Below are 22,362 nucleotides of genomic sequence, written 5' to 3' on the forward strand. Positions count from 1 at the left end.
ATGCCCTCAGCCCTGGAATGAGATGAGAATGGACTTTGGGATACTCCTCAACAGTTAACCCAACACATAGCAAAAGTATATGTACAGTCCATTAAATTAAAATCATATTTTACACATTATTTGACATAGTTGTATTAAAATATAAGCTAATATATTGTTTGTTTTACAATAAAAACAATTGTGGTATCAGTGTGTATAATTGTGAACGTACTTAGCTGTATTAGATTTGTTTTTAATATTGCTATGTAGAAGTCATTGCACCATATTTCAGATTGTTGCACTTGCAATACCTATTTGGGAATTTGTAATTTTAAATGTATTTTATGGAGTTCATTTTTTTTTTTTTGGGGGGGGGGGGGGGTATTTTCTTGGTCAATTTCCACTTCTCACCTAACTTTTATGGTTTCAAAGCTAGTGTATATATTTTTATACATATTTCAGCAAATCTTATCACATACATTTTAAGAGAAATCAAAATAAAATGTGTGTGAAATATGAAGCTATTGTGCACAGTTCATAATAAACAGATAGCAGTTAATGCATGTAACTGCTGCTTCTTTTAACTCCAAAAACAACTGGAATTCATGCCGTTTACCAGCCTGCACTGCATTCAGAAAAGCAGTAGAAAGTAAAATGCTTGACAGAGTGAAACAGCTAAAGAGTTCTTGTATCATAAATGTAGTATTTTATATGTGAGAACAGTGATTACAAATAAAGAGGATACCTATCACCCATGGGAGAAATGTTATTTTAAAGGGATTTGCTTCTAGCAGAACTCCTGAGTAATTTACAAAGTGAACACATCCCGGTACATTAGCCTTACCAATGCCATGGTGGTGGTATAACATAGAAGTCACTCCATCAAATCTGAAGCCATCAAACCGATACTCCTCTATCCACCAACGCAAGTTGGAGAGCAAAAATCTTAAAACTTCCCACCTGAAATGAGACAAAAGTAAAATACAAAGGTTATGATTTCTAATTAAGCTGACAGTTGGATGATAACTAGGACACTATTCTGGTCTAGAGAGGGAAAAAAATCAAAAAACAAAACATAGGTGTCTTAGAAAACTGCACATTTGAGACCTACAGTATATAGCAAATATAAGGTAAACAGATAGGATTAATGTGTTAGCTTTAACCACTTTAAGTTACAGTATCTGTATTTACGACATTAACAATTTCCAAGGAAGGGTTCAAGAGGCGCTACTCAGGGTATTAGAAAACGAATGCTTCCAGCTCTAGCGGGCTCTAACAGACGGTAGATACCCGCTGGAACATCTCCGCACCAACTGTGAATCAAATTTAAAATCAATCCACGTGTATACCAGCTTTTTTAAAATTACATTTCTGCTTACAGCTAAACTGACTACCTGGCACTGGTCTGGAGACAAGATTAATCATGTCTGTAACAGGGCACCGTGATGAAAGCTCAATTCACAGCTATTGGACAGCAAATGTTCAGCAAAAACACAATTATTATTATTATTATTATTTATTTCTTAGCAGACGCCCTTATCCAGGGCGACTTACAATCGCAAGCAAATACAAATACATTCAAGTGTTACAATATAAGTCATACAATAAGAACAAGAAATACAATAATTCTCAAGTGTGACAAACCACAATTCAATAATACAGCAGATAATAGTGAAAGTTACATCAGGATATGATTAAGTAGTGATAGTTACATCAGGATATGATTAAGTACAAAATACTACAGATTAAACACTTGGGAGATTACAATATTCTGAGGTACAGGATTAAATGCAGTAAAATAGGGGGCAGATAAGAGCAAAATAAAGCATATTTAAATGAAGGGTGATAGTGTCCCAGGATACAACAGAGGAGTTCTACAGGTGCTGTTTGAAGAGGTGAGTCTTAAGGAGGCGCCGGAATGTGGTCAGGGACTGGGCAGTCCTGACATCTGTAGGAAGGTCGTTCCACCACTGCGGAGCAAGGGTGGAGAAGGAGCGGGCTCGGGAGGCAGGGGAGCGTAGCGGAGGTAGAGCCAGTCTTCTAGTGCAGGCGGAGCGGAGAGGTCGAGTGGGGGTGTAGGGAGAGATGAGGGTCTGGAGGTAGCTGGGTGCAGTCTGATCAAGGCATCTGTAGGCTAGTACAAGAGTCTTGAACTGGATGCGAGCGGTGATCGGGAGCCAGTGGAGCGAGCGGAGTAGTGGAGTAGCGTGGGCGAAGCGAGGTAGAGAGAACAATTGGTCTACAATACTATCTTCGGCTGGAACATCCAAACAATACTCAAAACCAACCAATCAAGCAGTGAATCCTGTTCCTGTCACTATCGCACCAGCCAATCCACTCCCTGTCAGCTCAAATGACGCTCCAATAACAAGCAGTTCAGACTTAATCGTAAATGGACTGTTCAGTAATTGCCCAGATTAAAACCCTAACAAGTTAATAACTAAACAAAAATCATCGTTTTTCTCGTTATATGTATGTCATCCTTGTTTTTTATTTAAAAAATGTTCGGGACTATTTTCTTAGAATGTCTTTACTCAGCGGAAAAGTACCCCACAAATCAATACAAGTTCAAGGTAAATCTAGGTTTTATGGTGTTTTTTTGGTAAAAATAGTTTTCCAATAGCAATAGTGCCCTCTCGATGATTGCTCTACCGTCTGATAGTTGACCTTAACTTTCGTTACCGCCCTCGCCTTCAGCATGGGACGCATAACTCCCATCGCGGTCAACCATCACCGCCGGGCACTATCGCTTAAGTAGTTAAGGGGTGTCAGTACTGTGAGAGTTGAAAGCTACAACGTTGCTAATATAAGAGCAGGATCAGGGTTATTTCGGGCAGTCGTGATTTCAGTAACAAAGACATCATTTATACCGTGTTAAGCATGCCATATATTTTGGTCAAACTCAGCTGTTTGAATCTTGTCATGTGCCATTCACATCCATTTAAATAATAAATGCACTGCTTATTACTGTAGTAATCACTCTTACTAATCCACCAATCAGCTGTTTTCACCTCGTTGCCTTGCCATTCACATAGATTTCAATACAAAAGGCAGCACTTTATTGTAGTAAAAGCTTGACAGATCGATCAGTCAGCTGTTTTCACCTCGTTACTGAGCGATTACCCCTGTACTGTACCTTGGTTATTTAATCCCTGTACGCAGTGTCAGGTTTAGTTTGAAAAAAACAGCACTGACTGCAATAAAAAGCATGGCTGGACAGAGAAAAGAGACAAAAGTTCAAAGTAAATAAAATGTCTCTTGGCTACTGTGCGCTTGCTAAAGCATGCTTGGAACTCTGTCAGTCAGGAAACAATGAAACATTGCTTGAAAAAAGCTTGGGTTTCTGTAGTTGAGGAGGAGAGTGCTGATGAAAATACAACCGAAACTGAAACTCTGACAACACCAGAGGGGATTTAAAAGAGGAAAAATTCTCAGCAGTGTCACGTTAGCAACCAGGACGCTCTGCCTGAAACAGACACAGACGACGTAAACGTACGTGCTGAGCTTGTAAAACTGCTAATATGGAGCAGCATCCGGATATAGAGTTGAATTGGGATTTTTTTAGAAAACGCTGACAAGGTTTGCCATTCATACTTGCAAAAAAAAATCGTCCAGATGCGTGTCACAGAGTTCTTCGCTGGAAACAATTTGCAGTAATGTAGCCTACCTGTATTGTATATTTGCACTTGTGTTACATTTTTTAACATACTTTTTATTACATTCATAGGTTTTAATAAATCTTTTTTTATTAGTGTAATCAGTGTCTTAATAAAGCTTTTTAACTGCATACACGCTTGTTTGTTTTGATTACTTTGCTGATGATTGGGGGACATTTTGAATGTCAGGTTATTGTGTGGGAGTTTATACCGGGTGAATCAGGTTAACACAAACGCGCCCGTGCTAAGTGGTGGTGACTGTACTCTCAAACTTAAAGGCCCAAAGGCCTATTTTGTTTTGTATTTAAAATGAGTTAATAAAGAGTTGTTTCTTTTCTTCTAATTCAAAAGTGGGACTTTTCACTGGAAATCACTTCCAGTCCTTAAAGGCCCTAACATACCAACGCAACAATACTACTGTTTTCATACAGATTATATAAAGTGCACAAGAGCACCAAAGTGTGTTTACTGAGACAAATTTAAACAAAAACAGAAAACAATTATTACTGTGTAGAGGATGTATAACTGTGTAGATTCTTTGATTTTGGAACTCACAGACATCCAAAGCCAAAATTTGTTAGCTTTCAAAAAGCTTAATGGATTTCAGATATACTTGCCTGCACGCAGAAGACTATACATGTATGTAAAAATAATGTAACAACTGTAAGTCGCCCTGGATAAGGGCATCTGCTAAGAAATAAATAATAACAAAAGCCCCAGGGCATATTCTCTGAACAAACAAACAACAACAAAAAAAAATATGATCTTATTCTTGGAGGTCTCTGATTTCCTTAATCTCTTTCTGGCCCTGAACAGGTTTCTATAGAAACTAGATTAATGTGCAAGGGACAAAGACCTTTTTAGCTAATGCTGCTCTGTATACATTTCCACAATTTTGATAGCATGACCATTTTTCCCAAACCACGGTTATCGAGTTCATGGCTCCAAATTGGTGTTGCTGCATCAGTCCATGATCATCATTGGAGTTACTGCGAGGTTTTCAGTCAGACTGCGCACTATATATAACAGGGTTCAAAATTTAATTCAACAAACAAAATGTCCCTCAGGGACACAGCATACATTCCTGATTTTTAATCCCAGAAGCCATGCTAAATCTCATGGGAAAACAATGCTAGGGCAGCTTTCATGTCACTCCTCCAAAATTTGACAGATCCACATTGTCTGACTGTATACCCAATGTAATTTGGAAATGGCCATCAAGAGCTTAGGTAATGTTTCATGATCATGTAAACCCCATGATTGTACACAGAAGTATTTCAGTTTCCATTTCTGTATTTTGGACGGCTGCTAAAATTGACGTCTTTATAAAATATCACTGAAGCATCATTCAAGGTTAATGCTTTTCTCAATGTTAATATGCTCATTGGTCACAAAGCTTAAAGTATTAAGTACAGATTGATGTTCTCGAAACAATTCTGGAATGTACTTGGATTCTTTATCAATACTATATAATCGTTTCAGGAATATCAAGCATTTCTGTATTCATAAAACAGGCTTTGAAGAAAAAAAAAAAAACTTTAAATTACTCATTTGTTTCCTAATTGTAGAAAGTATTTAACATTGCAAATGAGAAATCAGGAAATGGTTAAATAGGGCTTCCTTAAAAATCCCTACAGGGTATAAAGAGACAACATACTTGTCACACTACAATAACCTTCTAATGATCTTTCAAATATACCCACTGAGATTTATACTTTAAGCATGGTGGGGGGAATGAAGCTAACAGTAGCTCATCTTTAACTGACAGTCGTAGTTTGCACTAGTAATTCTAATTCTATTTAGTCACCTGTAGGAGATATTCCCCGATTTCCATATACAGTAGCAGGAGTAGAGTAGTATAACCTATTTACTTTTATTGTTTACTGACTGCTTTGTCTTTTTTTGGTGCACTTGTTGATGTTAAGTATGTTTCTTTCCAGCTGCCCAGTTTTGTAAACTCGGTATAGATGTTATTTAAACTATTGTTTATATATATTGTGACCATAGACATGGGCTGGTCATGAATGGTAAATATGTGGGTCCTAGCATATTATGGTATACAGGACCGCGGCACTGGAAAGTGACGGATTGAGAAGGTAAATACTACATCTCCCAAGAGACAATGTGGAAGTTTTAGTTAATAGGGCCTACAAAAATGGCAGCCACCAAAGAAGCTACAAGGGCCAGGAGTACATAGGGTTTAATTGAAATGTAAACCAGCACAGCTGCAGGTGTTTAAGAGGTGTTAGTTTTGTAAGTGGCTGGACTGGTTGACAATAAAAGGAAATGATCTCCTTTGTTCAGGGTCGAGCTGGGGGAGGCTTATGGGGGTTGCGGTTAGACTTTGTGGAGAAAGGAGAAGTTAAGGAAAAGACAAAAAGAAATACGGTGGAACAAGTTTAAAACTGGTAAGTAGCTTAGCTTTTATCTATCTTATCCCAGTGGATAAGATAGATAAAGGGGGGGGGGGGGAGTGAAGTCAGATCTCCAAACGGAGGTAGATATTGTTTTGTTTTGTTTTGTTTGGTACAAATAAATATACAGGCACCTTCTGTTTTATTTCATTTCTGGTCCTGGTTCTATCTTACACCAAAGAAGACAGTGAAGACGGTCCTGCAAGAGGCAGACTTACCCCGGTGTGTCACATATGGTGGAGAATGCGGGCATTTCATCTCCACTGATAAAAGATAGCGCAAACACAGCAACATGGAAGCGGTGGTACAAAGCCTCCTACAAGCGGTGATGTCTCAGCAAGAGGCAACCCGTACTCAGCAAGAAGCGACCCAGGTGCAGCAGGAGACCAACCGCATATTTTTGGAGGAGCAAAGAAACACTTCCCAAGCACTGCGACAGGAGGTACATGAGTTGGATCAAAAAATCCTAGCTCTCAGTACCAGAGAACCCCCCACTCCCTACCTATCAGGGCTAACAAGTTCATTCAGAAAATGACAGAACAGGATGGCATGGAGGCGTTTATAAAAACTTTTGAACGCATTGCAGAACGGGAAAAGTGGCCACAGGACCAGTGGGCCGCCACCTCCCCCCTTAGTCCCCAAAGTCCCAACTAGCAGACCCGGCCCAGGAACAGGGGCAGCAACGGGCCCACACAACTGTAGCGTCCCAGTGGACCATGCACAGGCCGGCTCCTCTGGCCAGAAAAATTTTGGGGGTGGTCTCCAGACCTGCCCCCCCTTCTTCATGGCCAGCAGCTCCCCTCCGTGGGGCTCCGGCCACCCTTTCTCCTCCAGCGAAATTGCTGCGGGGGGAGCTGGTCTCCTGACCCCCCCCCCCTTCTTCATGGCTGTCAGTTCCCCTCCGTGGGGCTCCGGCCACCCGTTTTCCTGCAGCAAAATTGCTGCGGGGGGAGCTGGTCTCCTGACCCCCCCCCCTTCTTCATGGCTGGCAGCTACCCTTCATGGGGCTCCAGCCACAGTATTTCCTGCCGCAAAAGTGCGGCTGGGAGAGCTGGTCTTCTGACCTCCCCCCCTTCTTCGTGGCCGGCAGCTGCCCTTCATGGGGTTCCAGCCACAGTATTTCCTGCCGCATGGCAGGACTGGTAGCGACCCCAGGGAAAACAGGACCCTCGGAAGGAGACGGCAGCAACAGCGGACCCTCGGGAGGCAAACTCAGGAGGGGAGCCCCTGGCCATGGAGGCGGCAGCGGGAGCTCCACTTCTCCCTCGTACCCTGTAACTGGTGGCTCTCCAGGCAATGCGGAGCAACAGGCAGCCCCAGGCGATGCGGAGCAACAGGCAGCCCCAGGCGATGCGGAGCAACAGGCAGCCCCAGACAATGCAGAACAACAGGCAGCCCCAGGCGATGCCGAACAACAGGCAGCCCCAGGCGATGCGGAGCAACAGGCAGCCCCAGGCGATGCGAAGCAGGCATCCTTGGGCGGTGCGAAGCAGGCATCCTTGGGCGGTGCAAAGCAGGCATCCTTGGGCGGTGTGAAGCAGGCATCCTTGGGCGGTGCGAGGCAGGGCAGGAGCAGTTCTTCCCATGACGGTGAATGTGGAACCAGCAGGCATTCACCCTCTGCTGGTGGAGCTGGGAGCGGCAAGCAGTCCTCCCACGGCGGTTAAGGCGGAACCAGCAGGTATTCACCCTCTGCTGGTGGAGGTGGAAGGGGCAAGCAATCCTCCCACGGTGGTTGAGGCGGAACCAGCAGGAATTCACCCTCTGCTGGTGGAGGTGGGAGGGGCAAGCAGTCCTCCCACGGCGGTTGAGGCAGAACCAGCAGGCATTCACCCTCTGCTGGTGGAGGTGGCAGAGGCAGAGACAGCTCCTGCTGCTCTGCCCCTAGTGGTGGTGGAGACAGAGGCAGCTCCTGCTGCTCTGCTCCTGGTGGTGGTAGAGACAGAGGCAGCTCCTGCTGCTCTTCTCCTGGTGGTGATGGAGACAGAGACAGCTCCTGCTACTCTGCTCCTGGTGGTGGTGGAGACAGAGGCAGCTCCTGCTGCTCTACTCCTGGTGGTGGTGGTGGAGACAGAGGCAGCTCCTGCTGCTCTGCTCCTGGTGGTGGTGGAGACAGAGGCAGCTCCTGCTGCACTGCTCCTATTGCTGAAGACAGTGGCGAGGGCTCCTCTCCCTCTGGCGCTGGAGACGGCAACAATGGCTCCTCTCCCTCTGGCGCTGGAGACAGCAGCAATGGCTCCTCTCCCTCTGGTGCTGGAAACAATGGCGAGGGCTCCTCTCCCTCTGGCGTTGGAGATGGAAGCGATGGCTCCTCTCCCTCTGGTGCTGGAGACGACAGCGATGACTCCTCTCCCTCTGGCGCTGGAGAAGGCAGTGATGACTCCTCTCCCTCTGGCGCTGGAGATGGCAGCGGCTGGGCTTTTCCCGATGAAGCTGGAGATAGTGGTAGCCCTGCCATATCTGCAGCCAGGTAGCGGATTACCATGTCCGCAACCTCCGGGAGGGACACTGGGCAGTGTTGCTTTTCCCAGGCTTCCCATCGCTCTCCATCTCTGGCCCACAGGAGGTTGATCACATCGGGGAGGGCCTCTTCGGCATTCCTCCCAGGCTCCACCAGCCAGCCCCAAATTCCCTCAGAGGAGAGTGAACTTGTCGGCCTCTTAGCCAGCGGGACCTCTTCCCCTGACGCCGGACGCTCAGGCTCCTCCATCTCCTGCCATGCGTGGCTCTGGCTGAGTGGAAGATCCCTGACCTCGCCACACAGGAAGCACCACCCTTCCTCATCCAGACAGGCAAGGCAAACATCCGGCGTAGTAGAGACGTGACGGGACCTGTGACCGGGCCCGCGCTGCTCTTGATGCGCCTCCTGCTGCTGTTGCTTTCTTCGGCCGCTTCTTCCCATTTTTTTTTTCTTTTTTTTTTTTTTCAAAACAAAAAAAAAATACTTTTTGAAAAAAAAAAAAAAAAACGTCCTTTCCTTCCCTGGTCCTGCTCCTGGAGGCGTTGTTTATCTTACTTCTGACACCATATGTGGCAGGCTGGCTTGCAGGGGTGAGGTGTGGTGATGTCACGGACCAGGAAGTAACAGAACCAAAACAACGGATGGGCGGGTGAAACTGAACGCAACGGCGTTCAGCTGAATTTATTAACAACCAAAACAAATGATTTGAACCAAACAACAAAACAAAGGGCACGAGGACCAAACGAATAAACATACAAACAAGTAAGTGTCGTGCTGGCTAATCCAGCACGTTTTAGCAATTGTTATTTTCTGTCTCCTCTCTATCTCCCCGTACCTCCTCTCTGTACACCCACCCTGCAGCACGGACAGCTGCAGGTTCTTATACTCTGGCCGAGGGGTTAACTAGCTATTAATTATCTTATTACCCCTCGGCCACAGTCTGCACGTGTTTGGTAAGGATGCGTGACTGTCAGCTAGTTAAATAATCAGTAGCTGATCAGCCACGCATCCTCACAGGGTTTTTAAATTATAAATTAAAAAACAATACCAAAAGACGTGGCGCTTTTATCCGCGCCGAAAACAAATACAAATAATAATAAATAGGGGCGGGACACTCCGCCATACTACTTCACTAAAGTAAAAACAGGCTTATGTTATTTTGAAATACCACTGCTTCAAATTACTGGTGCTTAAGAACAGTAACAACATTTTATTTAAAGTTGGTGTTGAACTTAAAACCGTTAATAGCCCTGCAACAACATGAACCTACTAACTTATTTAAAAAAATAAAATAAAATAACTGTCTGGATCTCTCTTGCCCATTTTTCCAATGCATATCATTTAATTAACAGAGAATAAAACAAACTAAACTATCTAGCTACCTAGCCTATATTTAATTAATCATTTTTGTAGTCTCCATGAACTGCAGCTTCGGCACGCCGCTGCTAACCTTAGCTGTTGGAAATAGTGCAGTAAGGACTATGGGTCAAACCAATGTTTGTGAATGCTGCATTTTATTCTGTTTTTTTATATTACATTTCAAACAAAACATATAATAATAGTTTGTATACACAGAGCAAAAAAAGTATGGGGGCAAAATATATAGTTTGCCTCCCCTGTGCCCTATCAATCAAGTTACAGTTCAACAGGAGAAAATAAACTCTAAAATAAAAACTCTAAAAAAGGTCACAAAAATCAAGTATGTGCGAAAACATTTCACAGTTTATTTCTTAGCAGACGCAGTTTACCACGATATTTTTTGTTTGGCATTTCTACATGAATCATAGGAATGGACCAGGTAGAGGTCATTTTTACAGAATTTCGTCTATAGATGGAAAACTTTCACCCATGTGTATAAACACAAACTTTCTTCCAGTGTATAAATTGAGGTTAGTGGAAAATTGAATTCAGCACAGCATTTGAATCTCTTTCAGGATTTGTTTGGAATTGAAGAAACAAAACAAGAAGATGGCATCCTAGAGGTGATCACTGTGTTTTGGAAGTGAAGAAATAAACTAAATATTCTTTAGACAACATTTAAAGTACAGCTTTGGTTTTTATAAAACTTTAAATTCATGTTTGTAGTGAGATCGTACCAAACATACCATTAGTAATTACCTCCGATCTCAAATAGCATAATCAAATTATGGGGCAGAAGTGTGGAGTAGTGGTTAGGGCTCTGGACTCTTGACCGGAGGGTTGTGGGGGACACTGCTGTTGTACCCTTGAGCAAGGTACTTTACCTAGATTGCTCCAGTAAAAACCCAACTGTATAAATGGGTAATTGTATGTAAAAATAATGTGATATCTGTATAATGTGAAATAATGTATAATGTGATATCTTGTAACAATTGTAAGTCGCCCTGGATAAGGGCGTCTGCTAAGAAATAAATAATAATAATAATAATAATAACAACAAGGTCCATATGCATAAAAGATGGCGGTAATTTACGGCCATTTAAAAAAAAAAAAAAACACACACTACCGGGCAGTATTTAACATGTCATTTACAAAACTACTGCCAGGTTATTTTACTGGACAGTAATGGGTTTAGATGTGATTTGCTGTCATGGATTGTTACAGGTAGATTGTATCTAACCAATTGTCAGAGGTATGCAATGAGCTGTGTCCCCTACTTAAGACATCAGTGGCATAAACCGTCTGGTTACATCGTTAAGTTATGGCTGTGGCACATGTCTGGAGCAGACAGGTTGTCCGAAATATCAAGATGTCATGTTTAAAAAAATAAATAATAAAAAATTGCACACACAGGTGCTGGACGTGAGTGAGAGGTTAGAGGCAGTGGAGGCTTTTTGATTTTAAAAAGTATGACATTTTATATAGCTTTATATGCACATGCCTTCCTGAAAAAGAACTGTAACTCCCAGAAATGTAATTTTTGTCACAGTTCATGATATTTGACACTTGGTTGAGGGAAAAAAAGGATTCAAGAAAGAAAGTAGAAGGCACTAGAGCATCAGCAAGCTGCATCAGCAAGCTGTGGTCACTTGTTTAAAACTTTTATTTGAATGAAATGGCACAACAAGGCAGCACCACAGTTATATTAAAATAGCCTACAATTCATTGGTAAATGACAAAAAAAGGTTTTATTTGTTACTGTATTCCCTCAGTTTGGAAATACCTGCACAATTCATTCACTTACAATAATACTGTACATCTCCACTCTGTTTCTCATCACTAAATACAAGAGATGCATCGTATGTGTATTTTAATAACAATGCATTTTTTGTGACCAAAAACAACGAAATACAATTAGATACACCACAAATAAATCTTTCTATCTCACTTTCATTGGTGACTGTTATTTTGGTGTTTTTTGTGTGTTCATAATTACCTGCCTATGGGCTCCCGAGTGGCGCATCCAGTAAAGACGTTCCACGTGGAGTGCAGGATGTGCCCTATAATCTGGACATCGCGAGTTTGAGTCCAGGCTATTCCTTTGCCAACCGAGGACGGGAGCTTCCAGGGGGCGGCGTTCAATTGGCCAATTGGCTGAGCACCGCCCAGGGGGAGGGAGGGTTAGGTCGGCCAGGGTGTCCTCGGCCCACTGCGCACCAGTGACCCCTGTAGTCTGGCCGGGCGCCTGTGGGCTTGCCTGTAAGCTGCCCGAGAGCTGCGTTGTCCTCCGACGCTGTAGCTCTTGGCTGGCTGCATGGTGAGTCCGCAGTGTGAAAAAAAAGCGGTCGGCTGACGGCACACGCTTCGGAGGACAGCGTGTGTTCGTCTTCGCCCTCCCGAGTCAGCGCAGGGGTGGTAGCAGTGAGCTGAGCCTAAAAATAATTGGCCATTTCAAATTGGGAAGAAAATAATAAAATATAATTGCCAACGACTAAATTATTAAAAAATAAATAAATAATTTATATATATAGAACACCATTACATCATGTAAGAATAAATCATGGATTTGAATGTAAACATTAACAAGTAGTTGTCATGCCGTCAAAAAACCTATAAATACCTCCAATGTTTTGATTCAACCACAGGCTCCCTTGAGAAAGATATGTACAACATATCGAAACGTTGGGCAGCTGGCTCTTTGAGCTAAATATATATATATATATATATATATATATATATATATATATATATATATATATATATATATATAAAATCCTGCCTGTCACACAATACTACTCAGTAGCAAAACGCTATATATTACTTGCAATTTATTTTTAGTTACTAAAATACAACTGTTTCATACAAATATGTATTTTTCAGTTGCTATGGCCAAACGTTTTGCATCACTTATAATTTTAGGATTGAGACATAATAAATAAAACTATATCAATATAATTTAGATATTTTATTTATTTACAATTAATATATTATAAATGACAAATTAGTAACACATGGATATCTGAATGCCAAGGTGATCAGTATCTTTCTTTATCAATATCTGGCCCCACCATTTTGTGAAATTGAAACCAGGATTAAGTTCCACACTATGGACAAAAGACGAAAAATACATTTTGATAATTTTAAACTAAGTATTGTAAAGATTTATTTATTTTGTAAATCTGTTGTGTATTAGCTGGTGAATGTTACAATAATACTTTAATGTACTGTACATATCAGCAAACAACACTACAGAAAGCTCTGAAAATACATTTCAAGAGACAACTCGCCAAGAGTAATAACAGTTGCTGTTTTATTCACCACATCATTGAATCCAAAATGACATTCTAACAAAAGGATAAAGTAGTGGCTTTGTTACACAGAATGTGGTGTAAGACACCATCTCTGCTCAAGGTAATTGCTCACTAATTGTTACACAATAGACAACAGACCTGACTTTTGGCCAGACATGTCAGAGACATCTTTCATACTTCATTACATTTCAATAGCCGAATAAGAAATCCAATCAGAAGCCTCAGTTCCAAAAAATATACACTCAGTTATCAAGCCTAGGATGCTGGAATTTGCCTTTCACAGCACAGTATGCATTGAAATTTACTGATGCAAAATACAGTGCAAATAACAAAATACAGTGCAACAGTACCAGCTGCAGCAAGAGTGGATTCTTTCCACTTTTTATTTGGAACACCATCATATAAGCCATTGAATGTGGAAAAATATTGTAGCAAACTCATTTACCATGTGGAAAAATCAATGTATTGTATTAATACTTCAGGCTTTTAAATAGAAGTATTAGATTTTTAGCCACTACAAATTATTAATGACCAACAAACCTGCACTCATACTTGTCCTACACTGAAGGTCATCTTCTTCTTGTAGCTCTATTGACATTTGATGAAAAAGTCATTATTATTACTGTAATTTGTTCAAATATGATTCTGTACCATTTAAGCTATCAAGTACAGAGGCAGACTGCAATAAATAGACTGCAAGCATGCGGTTACAAATGCAGTTAATTCTGTAACATTTGCAATACAAACTATATATTATATATATATATATATATATATATATATATATATATATATATATAACCAAAGACCGAGATACGATGTAGGGCTTAATTTTAATGAGCTCAGACACCAATAATAAGAATGAGAAAACACTGCTCTACGTAATGTGGCAGTATTATGACACAAAGTTGTAATATTATTTTGTGAAGAACCTGGTGTTATGTGTTTAAAAAAAGCTGTTGTTATTGCCATAGCACCATTTGTTAATGAAGCATTCATTAAACAATTTTGGCATATGTGACTGCAGTGTTTAGCTATATTCATAAACATGAATTATTTGTATACTTTTAGCTTTTTCAATAAAGAGCTTATTTAAGATGTACATGAATTGTGATTTGGAACGTGGCTTCATTAACTTTAACCCCTTTACAGCCTCCATCGGCTGTGTTAGACTTTGCACTCTTAGCTGTGTAACTACGGCATTCAGTCAGCGCACAGCAAATTAATATGTGCATATTCAAATGTACATCACTATGGAGTACATTACTTCCACTAGTTATGAAGTAAGTATATTTGTATTCATTTATTTTTTTCTTCAGAGCAGCTCTAAATATAACAAAGGCTTGTTCCACAACAGTTAACCCAGCTATATTATTTATTGTTTATTTAAAAAAAAAAAAAAAAATATATATATATATATATATATATATATATATATATATATATATATATATATATATATATATATATTGTTTGGAAAAAGTGTGTCTTCTCTCTCACTCCATCCTTCACCATTTGATGTTCCTTTTTCACAGCACCTGCATTTGAAATAAATCTCCCCTTACTTGGTTAGTTTGAAACAGTCGCCCCGTCTATGTCATCATCGAAATTGCTTACAGCTAACATGAAAATGAGGCCAGTGAGGCCACACAGTCATATTGACTACTGGCACGAACGCAGATGGAAAAGGACGGGGTAAAGCATGTCACCAAAATCACATTTGCGCTCTTTATGTCATCTACTTTTTCTTCACGTAATTTCTATCCTGTTAAATATCATATTATCTGTGTTCTGTATAATTCTCAATAACTTGCTCCAGTTCAACCTGCGTCGCCTCATTAAAGCTCATGATGCTGCTTTCCATTGCACATTCCAAATGTGTGCAGTATTCTGATTGGTTATCTATATCTACATGTACACATGGATTGATGGAGGAATATTAAACTCCACTTGCAGGTACACAGACTCTTCAGAATACGTATTTGGAATAATTGAAGCATACAGCTTAGGTTCAGGAGTGACGACTGCCACATAAACATATTACATCATCCAATTCCATTCTATCAGAGAAACAATTTGGTAACTTTTTTGTCCTGGCATTTGATTTATTTGCACCTAGCGGGACAAGTGGTGGACCCTCAAACCAAGCGTCTCATAATCAATACAAAATATTTTTATTCAAATTTCTGTGTGTGACGGGGCAGCCGATGTGGCGACGTCAGGCCAGAAGCAGGAACAAACACAAACAGGTAACTGCAGGGCAAAAGACGCTTGCAGCGCCGTTTATTTAATTATAGAACAAAAATAAAATAAACATTTAAACAAAAACAAATCTCGAACACAATAAGAAAATAAGTCAGGCTGGGCAAATCGCGTTCACTGTCCCTAGATTTATTTTTAATTTGATTTCTGTCGTCTCCTCCGCTCTCGTTCTCCACTTCCGAACACCCACCCAGAGTGCAGGGAGCTGCAGGCTTGTATGCAGGTGACCATCTCCCGATTAACAATAAATTAAACAATTAATTAATAGAGAGATGGCCACCTTCTGCACAAGGATTTTAATTGTGGACGGGGCTTCCCATCCACACTACCAAACAAAACCTACGGCTTCTCGTCGTCATATTTAATAAAACAATAACAAAACGCACGGTTTTCAACGTCATTTAAAAATACACAAATACAATAAATAAATCATAATACAAAATAATAAACTGCACAAGGGCAGAGGGGTACCCTGTTCTAAAAATAAACAAATACATTTGATTTTTAATAACAAAACTAAACTAAATAAATACATTTATGGCAGGGCTTTGCCCTGCCCCCTTTTTATGTGCAGGGCTCCTCACCCTGTCACACTGTGTTATGGGGGTTTGTCCTGTACTTCTTTCTGAATCATATTTGGAGTAGTATTGTATATATGTCCTGCATATACAGTAAATATAGTGATGGCTTCAATGATGTACTTCTATATGCTTCTCCACATGGCCAGTGGTTGTATTTTTTAATAATATGCTATAACGTTGTAAAATCTTTAATATTACCACTCTGCCTCTAAGTTGGAGCCCTACTTCTACATGAATCAACCTTTTTCTGTGGCATTGAGTTGTTTAAGATTGTTAAAGGGCCATGTTAACAATCTCACTGGTGCAAGACTTACTTTGTGGATTAACTCAATACAACAATTGGTCAGTTTCATACTAATATTGTATTAGACTTACAGAACAGACTGTAATATGAAAAAGGTATAATTACCAATTTCAGAGACTACTTCCTCTGGTTTAACAAAAAAGATCTAAATAACCCTTTTTATACCTAACCTGTGGTTACATCATTCTTCAACAATTATTCATTTTTGAAACTGTTCTCCAGTACAGTTTGATATCCTCCCATACCTTTTCTCTCTTGGTCACTTCTAATTTACTAAAATACATACTTTCAATCCCCACATGTGACACACAAACCCTGCTAAGACGACATATTGCTCTTAGAGATTACAAGACACACACATTAGTTCAGAAGGGGACAATACACCATAAATATATTGTTACCGCCTGCCCCTCCATCTCTGTCCGCTTACTCCCTGGCTTATCCGAGGCAGGTCGGCATGTGAATCTGGTAGATTGTCGGAGGCTGGCTGGAGACAAGCAGCTTGCTTTCTCCAGCGGTGACTAAGGCATGGACTCAGCCAGCATACTGTCAATGGTAGTTTTTTTTTATTATTTAAAGAAAAATGACAACAACACTGAACACTCAACAACACTCTCCTAAAGTCGCTGGAGGGGGGACAAGAGCGTGCCCACAGTCCCGCTCTCAGCTGATATATCGTGCTCCTTCCCGCCAATGTGCGATAACCAATAGCAAAAGCATAACAATATCATGCCCGAATGAAGAATATGTCCTTCAGTAACTTTCCACAAGTTTGTCTTGAATAATAATAAAAAAAAAAAACACAGGTAAAACATAGCAGCATATAAAATAGAAAAATAATACTAAAACAACCCCTCATCTTGCAGCAATAGTATTTATTTTCTACTTAAATACTGCTAAACAAATACAGTATAAGTAATCAGTTCAAGGTTTCAAGACAGAATACACAATTCATGTTTAAAGAAGTCTGGTAATCTTACAAGTGCCACAGTATTGATTTCCATTACATGAGAGTAGGTGTTAAAATGTCATGCTGATATTGGACTTCGCCAAGATAAGCACCAACTTCTTTTACTGTAAACTAATGTGATCCATCTGCGTTTCCTTATATCTAATGATGCAGATATCCTTCTGCCTGGTGTTGATAGCTGAAGTGTAATGCTAGCTTCAGGGATCAGCCTATTTTGGCTCCCTGGCGCATCAGCACACACAACGGCTGCAATGCTGGCTCCAGGGATCAACCACAGTGCAGCTTCCCTAGCGCATCCGTCTGGACTGAGCTGAGTAGGGTACTTCTCTGGGGTCTTCAAGTGGGCACCTTCCATCCTTGGTGTTTCGTTGACTAGCCCACGACACCTTAAGAGGGCACAAAAGTGATTCTGGCATCCCAGCATCACCCCCGTCCGTCCCCCACTCAGCTAAGCCCAGCTTACTTACCTTCCATCAACGTTGCTTTCTTTCTACTATGCTTGAGGTCCCCAACCAGAATATTTTCGTCTCAACCAAATCCAGTTGCTGCTCCTCTCTGCTGCTTCAGATAAGCTCTTCACTATGCGTTGCAACTCTTGACCACTGAATCTGGCGTCTCTGAGAAACCGGGTTGTGGAACGTGCCACAAATCCTCGACAACCCACCTCCACTGCATAAACCTGTACTCTCCATCCTCGGTGGTGACAACCTGTTGGTCATGCTGCGCTTGTCTTCCAATGCTAAGGCCAAACATCGCAGCACCTGGTCATGACGCTAAGTAAACCGTCCTTGGCTAAGACCCACCTTACATCCTGTCAAAATGTGTCAATGTAGCTGACGATGAACACAAAGGACACCGCAGATCCTCTCCTACCCATAGATTAAGGTTCTGTGGTGATGGGAGAACATCATATGTTGACCTGATGAGGAAACTGATCCTGCTCTGTTGTATTGTACATAGATCTCGCCAGCCGATCTTGCGTTGTTCCACACTCTCCCATCTCATCCATTCTGCTTGGTCTGGGAAACTGCCTTTATGCACCTCATCCTCTCCACCTGCTTTTGCACCTTGTTGATTACCACCTTCCTCCATTGAGCTGGGGCTGCTTTGTGCCATGTAGGAGAAGCTGAACTGAGACCAAGGCCTCCTCTTCCATGCTGTACTTGCCCCATGATATCATTGACACGAAGGGCTGCCTTTGCAACGTTTTATTTTGTCATTGAGGAAAAAAAGTACCTGCTGCACCATAAATAAATGTAAGATATGATAAATATTGCAATAGGAAATCAACAAACAATTGTGTTATTTGGAAATCCTTATTATATATGCATGTTACTTTTTTTTTTGTTTACAGCGACTTTTGGCACCCAGATTATAACTTTCTTTTTCTATAATTTTTATGTCATCATACTGTGCTATGCTTTTCTATAATTCCCCAAGAGATTTACCTGAATAATCTCAAAACAGTTTAATCTGTGTATACATGTATTTATACATTACATAAAGTATATAGTTGAGATATACACACTTCCATAAAAACTGCAATCTGAGCAACAAGCTGACTCCCCATGGAGCTCAAAATCAGTAAAGCCTTTGTTTGCGATCCTTGAGATCATAGCATGAAATCCTGCTGTTGGAAAGTATTTTAAATACAAAAGTACTATTCTTATCATAATTCTAGTCATTTTTTCCAAAATGCATTAGTTTGGATTTAAGAATCGTTAAATAGTTTACCAGACAAATAGTATTTATTTCACACTGGGGGGGGCACCAACAGTCTACCTAAACACAAGATGCTGCTCTTCTACCTTTGTGATATGCGATAAGAGGAGGTAAAATCCTTTGTGTGGGAAAAAAATGAATTCATGCTAGGCCTGTTTTCTTCAAAATATGTTAAAAATGGATGTATTCCTTGCATGGCCAGATGTCAATCAATGACAAGAAGCAGTGAAGCACTAAATATTTCAAATGCAACTGGAAGTATTGTATTTTCTCTGAGAATCTCCTTTGCCTTATGAAAACATTTAAACAAAGTTTCCGTGCACTGCAACCATTAAACTTCTAACTACCTTGAAAGAAGTTTAAGTATTGGAATAGTTAAAACTTTTAACGAAGAAAAAAAAAACACACTACCAATTCAATCTTAGGAGTAAAATCCTGCAAGAGGAATGAGATTGAGAAAGGAGCTATGTACCGTTTAGGGACATAGATTCAGGGACAGGAGGTTTTCATGGGCCCAGAAAAGACACGATGGAGGTTGAGGGACTGGAAACCACCTTGGTGATTTAGATAGGCCACCACTGCCATGTTGTCTGTGTAAGCTAGTGTCTCCTTCATAGACCTCTGGAAAAATTCTGCAGGGCCAGGTGATGTGGAGGAGCCCCAGGGGAAGGATTTGGGAAGCTGCTGCCATTAGGCCCAGAAGCTTTGGTAATGTGACAGCCTTCAGTGTCATGTTGGGCTGGAACAGCTCCAAGCAGGCAAGTTAACCTCGGGACTCTGTCAGACGGCTTTTGAGGCAGTTCACTGAGAGCCTGAGTCCAACCATCCGTGGATAATGATTGCAGCAATGTAGACTAGTAAGCTACCAGTATGTGTCAACAGCCTCCATATTTATCACTAATTACAGTAAGCACTGTAAAACAGACAATAGGCTACATTCAAAACAAAGATATGGACAATTAAAAAAAACGAGGTTCACGCCACTAACATAAGAATTTAAACAAGTTGTTTATTAAAAGAGCAAGAAAATTAAAATACAAGAAGTAAAACACTTACTGACATAAACCTCACAGTCACATTTGCTTTCCGACGAAGAAACGAGAGAATTTCACCAGATACCTGAAAAAGACCTGGACAAACAAAAATGTCATCTTGTTGTAAAAAATAAAATGGGGACAACTTTAAACCAAATTCTCTTCGAAGCATTCTTAGCGGCATTGACAGTTACCTGTGCAGACATAACTATGAATGCAGCATTTTCCAGAGCAGCCTGTCACAGTTTACACAAACAAAACCCAAACAAAAACAGCTTAAGAAAGAAGGTTAAGGCAAGTCGGCCAGGTTGTCCTCGGCTCACCGCGCACCAGCGACCCCTATAGTCTGGCCGGGCACCTGCAGGCTTCCCTGTAAGCTGCGTTGTCCTCCAACGCTGTAGCTCTTGGGTGGCTGCATGGAGTCCGCAGTGTGGAAAAAAAGAGGTCGGCTGACGGCACACGCATCGGAGGACAGCGTGTGTTCGTCTTCGCCTTCCCGAGTCAGCGCAGGGGTGGTAGTGGTCAGCTGAGCCTAAGAATAATTGGCCATTCCAAATTGGGAGAAAATAATAAAAATAATTGGCAACTACTAAATTAAAAAAAAAAAAAAAAAAAAGCACAGCGATCCTGACGGGTACATTTTAATGCGATACATTTGATGGTGACTCATTATTATTCAGTGACGACCCACGCACGTAACATTTCCCCGTTACAAATGCACTGCTGTTTTAATTAAAGTAATAATTAAGGGCACTATATTATTTTTTTTTTTTCTGATGAAGTGAGTAACAAGATATATATACAGTTGCACTCCACTTACAATGGATCTTGTTAGAACGGAGTTCCATTTGTATTGAGGAGGCAGGTCCCTGCCAAACAACATGGGTTTTTTACTCTGGTTAAAACGGTCTCGTTTATAACATACAGTGCCTTGCGAAAGTATTCGGCCCCCTTGAACTTTGCGACCTTTTGCCACATTTCAGGCTTCAAACATAAAGATATGAAACTGTAATTTTTTGTGAAGAATCAACAACAAGTGGGACACAATCATGAAGTGGAACGAAATTTATTGGATATTTCAAACTATTTTAACAAATAAAAAACTGAAAAATTGGGCGTGCAAAATTATTCAGCCCCCTTAAGTTAATACTTTGTAGCGCCACCTTTTGCTGCGATTACAGCTATAAGTCGCTTGGGGTATGTCTATCAGTTTTGCACATTGAGAGACTGAAATTTTTGCTCATTCCTCCTTGCAAAACAGCTCGAGCTCAGTGAGGTTGGATTGAGAGCATTTGTGAACAGCAGTTTTCAATTCTTTACACAGATTCTCGATTGGATTCAGGTCTGGACTTTGACTTGGCTATTCTAACACCTGGATATGTTTATTTGTGAACCATTCCATTGTAGATTTTGCTTTATGTTTTGGATCATTGTCTTGTTGGAAGACAAATCTCCGTCCCAGTCTCAGGTCTTTTGCAGACTCCATCAGGTTTTCTTCCAGAATGGTCCTGTATTTGGCTCCATCCATCTTCCCATCAATTTTAACCATCTTCCCTGTCCCTGCTGAAGAAAAGCAGGCCCAAACCTTGATGCTGCCACCACCATGTTTGACAGTGGGGATGGTGTGTTCAGGGTGATGAGCTGTGTTGCTTTTACGCCAAACATAACGTTTTGCATTGTTGCCAAAAAGTTCGATTTTGGTTTCATCTGACCAGAGCACCTTCTTCCACATGTTTGGTGTGTCTCCCAGGTGGCTTGTGGCAAACTGTAAACAACACTTTTTATGGATATCTTTAAGAAATGGCTTTCTTCTTGCCACTCTTCCATAAAGGCCAGATTTGTGCAGTATACGACTGATTGTTGTCCTATGGACAGAGTCTCCCACCTCAGCTGTAGATCTCTGCAGTTCATCCAGAGTGATCATGGGCCTCTTGGCTGCATCTCTGATCAGTCTTCTCCTTGTATGAGCTGAAAGTTTAGAGGGACGGCCAGGTCTTGGTAGATTTGCAGTGGTCTGATACTCCTTCCATTTCAATATTATCGCTTGCACAGTGCTCCTTGGGATGTTTAAAGCTTGGGAAATCTTTTTGTATCCAAATCCGGCTTTAAACTTCTCCACAACAGTATCTCGGACCTGCCTGGTGTGTTCCTTGTTCTTCATGATGCTCTCTGCGCTTTAAACGGACCTCTGAGACTATCACAGTGCAGGTGCATTTATACGGAGACTTGATTACACACAGGTGGATTCTATTTATCATCATTAGTCATTTAGGTCAACATTGGATCATTCAGAGATCCTCACTGAACTT

General features: G+C 41.0%; 1 protein-coding gene across 1 annotated transcript in view; it reads right to left on the reverse strand.

Annotated features, from left to right (window-relative positions):
• Positions 1-22,362, reverse strand: part of LOC117972646 (1,4-alpha-glucan-branching enzyme-like) — a 268,712-nt gene that overhangs the window by 119,824 nt on the left and 126,526 nt on the right. Inside the window, exon 9 of the mRNA XM_059028691.1 lies at positions 824-939. Within this exon, the coding sequence (XP_058884674.1) occupies positions 824-939 (116 nt within the window). The remainder of the gene's footprint in view (positions 1-823; positions 940-22,362) is intronic.

This window comes from Acipenser ruthenus, chromosome 8 (assembly GCF_902713425.1).
Source record: "Acipenser ruthenus chromosome 8, fAciRut3.2 maternal haplotype, whole genome shotgun sequence".
NCBI lineage: Eukaryota > Metazoa > Chordata > Actinopteri > Acipenseriformes > Acipenseridae > Acipenser > Acipenser ruthenus.